Here is a 5,981-nt window from a genome sequence, read left to right on the forward strand (position 1 = left end):
TGTGCATTCTATAAACTGGCAGAAAGCATGACATTAGGTAGGATATTGAGAGCAGTAAACATAAGAGAACAAGCAGCAGTTTATGAAAGAATAGTGATAAGTGCATGATGCAGTAGAAACAAACATCACATTCAAAGAACTAGAAGTTTTTAACAGCTGGATCGTACAACAAAATAATTTTTGACAATCAGGTATGGCAGGGACCAAGTATAATCAGGGCTTGCTTGGCGGCAGTGCAGAGATAGTCATGTAGAGCACCCTATTGTTAGGAGATGGATCCATCTTCATTGATAGGAGCCACCTGATATAGGTTGGATAAAAGTAAACATCTATAGCCTGTTAGTAGATGGAGAGTGGGCTATACAATAAGGAAAACACTGGTAGGTTTCTCTCAGCTGGATGGGATGTAGGATTAGATTCACTTAAAGACAGACAGTGGAACTGCTGGAGCCCTATCCTGTCAGGTTGAAGGGTATAACAAGATGGTTCTGGAGTCATCGTGATTCCATATAGTCTGCCAGGGAAATGCATATTTGGAAAGCAGGGGAAGGTCGGGTACAATCACTTGGAAGGTACTTTCTTGGATCCATAGTTTCCACCATTTAAAACTGTCCCATGTACCTAAGCAGAGTAATTCCATGGTTTGTAATTTGCCAAATTGGCATCTACATCTCTAGAACACAATTGGAAGGACAAGACTCCGGATCAGCAGCCTTGCATTGATGAAGTGTAAATATCTGTATATCTGTACATAACTTTTGAGGAATACACAGGTAGGGGTCTGCCTAACCCCAGCTTACTGTTGGAAAAGAGAAAAAATATCACATTGTAGCATTTCATTATAGCAGTTGCAGAAGAATAAGGGGTATTTGTGATATTAACAAGAAAATGTGGGAGGCAAATCTCACTGCCAAAATTGTTTCTTTCAAATTCCAAATCTAATTTTCTCTTTAAAAAGAACCACAAGATACAATAGTGACTTATTTGATGTATGCAATTGTGCAACCATAATTCATAGGGTTTTCCTGTTCAAACTTCACAACACGTGGATGGTTTCTCAGTATATCTAAAGCGCGCTCCTTGACAACACCGGTACCCATTCCATGAACAACAAAGAGTACCTCAAGAGGACCACATGATGAAAGAACGACACTGAGACGGTGAGCTGCTTCCTCAACTCGCATGCCACGCAAATCTACGGTGTTTTTTGATGTCTGCACAGCTGGTGCAAAGGAGACCACTCTCTCATTGTTTTTTTCTTCAGCCAGTGAGACCTTTAAAATTTGTCGGTGTGCCTGAAAAATAGATGCTAGCAGTGTTAGATATCTTAGCAGTGGAGCAGTAAAACTGTTCATCACAAAAACCAGGAAAACAATAGGAGAGATTGTAATAGAAGATAGAACTTCCATTTTTTTCAAATACAACCAGCCTCTTTATTTCAGACAGGTTGAAATATATTAACAATTTGGAACAAGTCACATTCACAATGATTTAAGAAAAGCTACTTACAAAATGACTAGTTTCTTTTGAGACCATAAGAAACGTGGTGCAGACTAAAATCAATGTTAGAATGATTGATGGGGCAGTGGCATCCTATTTCTGTTTTGAATACCTTATGATTACCAATTTCTTTCAATACTTGGAAGGATACGTGACTCACCCATATCTTTCCTCATTTAGAAGAATTTCATTATGAAATTTCATCATATATTTTATATGTGTGATTCAAATCAAAAGAAGGGATTTTTTTTTCTCATCCATCAGGTTTTCTATTTTACCTGTCCTTGCAAGCTCATGGTCCTACCAGGTGCCCCGTTACTTTTCTTCGTTGGAATGGCTTTGAGATCAGTTTTGTTTACACGCATCCTTATTTTACCATACTGCACAAGAGCGGTACCATCCTCAGATGGTGCTTCAACTACAGTACCCAGCTTATTGCCTAATCCTTTTATATGTACGTGATCACCAATTTTGGGGATGTAAGAACCGCTGCCACTTGATTCAGACATCGAAACAAATTCACCAGTTGATCGTTGTGTTTCAACTATGGATGAAATAGCAGCTTCAGCTTCTCTAACGAGTGAATTAAAGAGATCTGAATTGGCGGTGCTCAGTTTCTCCTTGAAGCCTCTTACTATATCATCAATCTGGGTCTTTGCAGTTTTAATTTCATTTCTGACCTGCTGTGTCACCATTGATTTCAGAGCTGCCTCACGCTGATCAAGATCTTTAGCCTCAGCAAGGATCTGCATCAGTATATGGATTTGCAGCAAGTTAGATAACAGATTCGTCTTTGAACAGGGGGTCATGAGATAGCAGGATGGTGAGGTTGTACTATCATAACTGAGGAGTCTCTGGTTTGAGCCATGGGGGTTATCCCCCAGCTTGCTCATCGAAAAAAAGAAGAGAAAGATCATCTTTGACAAATAAAAATTCACACCATTTACTAATGCAAACCAGAGGACCACTTATTGCATGCAAGCTACAAGGAAAAAATTTCAGAGCTTAATGGTTGAAAGTGCTCTTGGCAAAATGTGGATGCAAAAAGTAAAAACCATATTGATTCTTCAGTCTTCATATATCTGTCATCAGTAATATCAAACTGGCAGATAAGGTCCAGTGACAGAAGTTCCATTCCAAAAATATGGACATGCCTGTGAAATTGTCTTTCATCATGACCACCATTTTTTTATCTGTTTTTACCAAAAAATACATTAGATAAAGCATGCAATGTTGCCTTAATTGAAATAAGGAATTTGACAAAAATGTTACCACATTTAACAGATCAATGTGTGAATATGCATACGCTGTAAAAACAAAATTCTCATCTTTTCAAAAGGAAAAAGAAAAATGCCTGAGGCTGTAAATTTATTTCGGAAAGACAAAGAAATAAACTCCTTTGTTTACAAAAAAGTTTCTTCTGAGGAGGATAAAGAAAATGTCCACAACTGAAACCAGTGCAACAACAGATCCAGTGCGAAATGGAGCTGAGTGTGATAACCACTCAGGCAAAGATTTTTAGACAAAGTACTACTTGGCTTGCAGATACTTGAATTAGTCAGCTTCTCATTTACTCTTGTAAGACATACCTCCTGATAAAGCTGAGTAATCTCCGAATTCATTGTTGCCGCCTTCCTTGCTTGAGCCTCAAGCTTGCCTCGTTCTCGAAGCAAGGATTGATAAATAAGACCTTTCCGTTCCTTCTCTTTCTCAGGCATCAAATTTTCCATCCATTCATGTGCACGGCCCAACACTGTTTCATCAAAGCCAACTAATCTAGCAATGCTTAAGGCATTTGAATCTCCAGTTGTTCCCCAAAGTATCCGATAGGTAGGTTGCAGTGTCTCCAAACTGAACTCCATTGCTGCATTCTCAAATCGAGCATCTGAATTTTTAAGACGACTCAAGTCCGCATAATGAGTGGTCACCACTGTCAGATTAACTTGGCCAACAAGATGCTGAAGGATGCTGGTAGAAAGAGCCACACCTTCCGAAGGGTCGGTACCGCTTCCAATCTCATCAATGAGAACAAGTGATTCTGGTGAAGCTGTCTCCAGTATCTTACAGAGACGAGAGATATGGCCACTAAAGGTCGATAGGTTGTGTTCCAAAGACTTCATCCAAAAAAAACAAGAGTTTTAGAAGAAAACCAAAGAACTTTATTGCGATTGGGAGCATGTTAAGACTTCTCTCTCCACCAAACAACAAAGATAAACTACCTGATGGTCTCCAATATCTGCTAGAACATGATCGAACCATGGTAGCTTCGGCTGGTTCTTTGCAGGCAGAAACATACCGGCCTTCGACATTAGAGATGCCAACCCAAGAGTTTTCATGGTTGCTGTCTTCCCTCCAGTGTTAGGTCCAGAAATTACCACCACCTTTATTCCATTCCCTATTTTAATATCCAACGGAATAGGAAATTCTCTTTCATTTTCCAGCAATCTCACCTGTCCCATGTTCTTAGAAGAATCAACACTAGTTCCCTGTAAATTAACTGAACAACGAAGATCCGTTTTCGACAACGAAGATAAACTAGACTGAAGCAGCACTGGGTGCCGAATGCTATCAATGTCGATGAAAAACTCATTCCCTTCATTAACTTCCTTGGCTCCACGCTTTTTGCCAGAGTCAACTAGAACAGGACCCACGCCATTCATCCATCTTGCAAAGGAACCTCTTGCAGATGCAAGATCCAACTTCAAAATCCTCTCCATTAATCCTCCCAGTTTCGTCGCGGACTCCGCCACAAGAGCACCAAGCATGCTCAGTATAGCAATTTCTTCAGTTTTCTCTGCACTCAACAGCCGTACTTCTTTGTTGTTCAACTCCACTGCATCCCTGGGCTCCATGAAATACGTAGCCCCTGAGCTACTAACGTCCAGAATTATGCCATCAGCGAGCAGGGACCTGCGCGTAGCTCGAACGCCCACGCACATTCGCGATCGCCGCCTGGTAATCAGAGGCTTATCGATTCCTTTCGACCTCAAAACCACCTCCGAGATGCCCTTAAGCAGGGTTTCCAACTCATCCACGTTTTTCCTCCTCTCTGCCCGTATCGATTTGAGTTTCTCGCTTGCTTGGTCCAAAACCACATAAAGGTTACAGTCTAAGCAGAACCCAATTTGGGTTTCTAATTCTTCGCAGAAATCTGAGCCCCGGAGGATTTCAAGAAGAGGGGCATACCTGTTAGAAGACTCATCTGACGAAGCCTTCTCCAACTGCTCAAGGACGCCTCTCGCAGATCGGAGGGTGCGCCGGACGGTACAGAGATCCTGGATTGTGCATAATTCTCCTGAAACAGAGGCATCCGCGATCTTGGAGATGTCAAAAATCCCGGAAAAATCAAGTGGGTGAGGAAGTTGGGTCGCTGCCAAGGTCTGGCTCAGGAGTTCTTGGCTCTCTTCACATGTTTGGCCGAAGGGGATGGCTCCATTCTGAGCGAGGGCGAGTCCCATAGTGGTAGATGTGAATTCTGAGAGATGGGTGCAGACCAAATGCCAATCCAAGGCCCTCTTCGATTCATCTTGGACGTCCAATGCAGGCCTAACGGCAGAGAAGATGATGGAGAGCCTCCGATTTCTTGGATAGCCTCTAAAGAATGGGAATTTTGTGTTTATTGGGATGGAATTCTGAGGTTTCCTGATGGACATGAAGTGAGTGAGAGGTGTTGTAGCCATTGCAAAAGAAAAGAAGGATAAGAAGAAGAAGAAGCATCGGTTAGTTAGAGAGAGAGTGTGTGTGTGTGTGTTTCGTTACGTTTCAGAAAAAGGGACGGGGAAAGTCAGCTTATCCGTTGTGGTCAGGTGATATTGAAGTTCACCACCGTGATTTTTACAAGGCATCCAAATTTAGTTTTAGAAAATTCATTCATGAAGTGACGGACCTAAAAATCCTTAAAAATGACTTTAGATAGCTCTGTTAGCCTAAACCAAACTCAATTTAAGAATAAAGATTTACAGATATCACTATTTTACCGAAATATATTAGATTCATCGTTTGGATCCTAACAACCTAATATTTCTTTTAATTTTAAAAAATATTATTAGGCCTTATCTTAAATTCATAAATTCTTATATTTTTATCGTAAGAACGTACATATGTTAGATTTCACACTCAATTTACAGATCTCAAAAATTTATATCGACTGCTGATATATGATCTAATCTTTGAACCCTTTCTGAACCCCAAAAATTGAACTTAACATGTGACGTCCTAACCAAATTCAGAAATAAATTAATATTGACTTTAAAAACCCTAAAAAATCTCAAAAAAGTATTTTTAAATACCTAATATCCAAGACCAAATGACCAAACTTAGTTTACTCCTCTGCATCACCCAAACTTTGGAGTGTCAACAATATGTCATGCATATAGTGCGGATATGAAAGAAAATCACATTGTCTTCATACACAAATTTTATCTCATTCTAACTCAACTCTCTTGATTCCTTTTGCAGCTGAGAACATAAGATTCAGACCT

At 40.3% G+C, this 5,981-nt stretch overlaps 1 protein-coding gene across 1 annotated transcript; it reads right to left on the bottom strand.

Annotated features, from left to right (window-relative positions):
- Positions 1-894: 894 nt before the first annotated feature.
- LOC149845110 (DNA mismatch repair protein MutS, type 2) lies at positions 895-5,161 on the bottom strand. The gene is made up of 4 exons (XM_089997467.1): positions 3,720-5,161; positions 3,090-3,614; positions 1,779-2,246; positions 895-1,295 (listed from the first exon to the last, which is right to left on the bottom strand). Exons 1-4 carry the CDS (start codon positions 5,151-5,153, stop codon positions 981-983), a joined length of 2,742 nt encoding a protein of 913 aa, XP_089853593.1. The 5' UTR covers positions 5,154-5,161; the 3' UTR covers positions 895-980.
- Between the last annotated feature and the right edge of the window lie 820 nt (positions 5,162-5,981).

This window comes from Nuphar pumila, chromosome 2 (assembly GCF_984573655.1).
Source record: "Nuphar pumila chromosome 2, dmNupPumi1.hap1.1, whole genome shotgun sequence".
In the NCBI taxonomy this organism is placed as follows: Eukaryota; Viridiplantae; Streptophyta; class Magnoliopsida; order Nymphaeales; family Nymphaeaceae; genus Nuphar; species Nuphar pumila.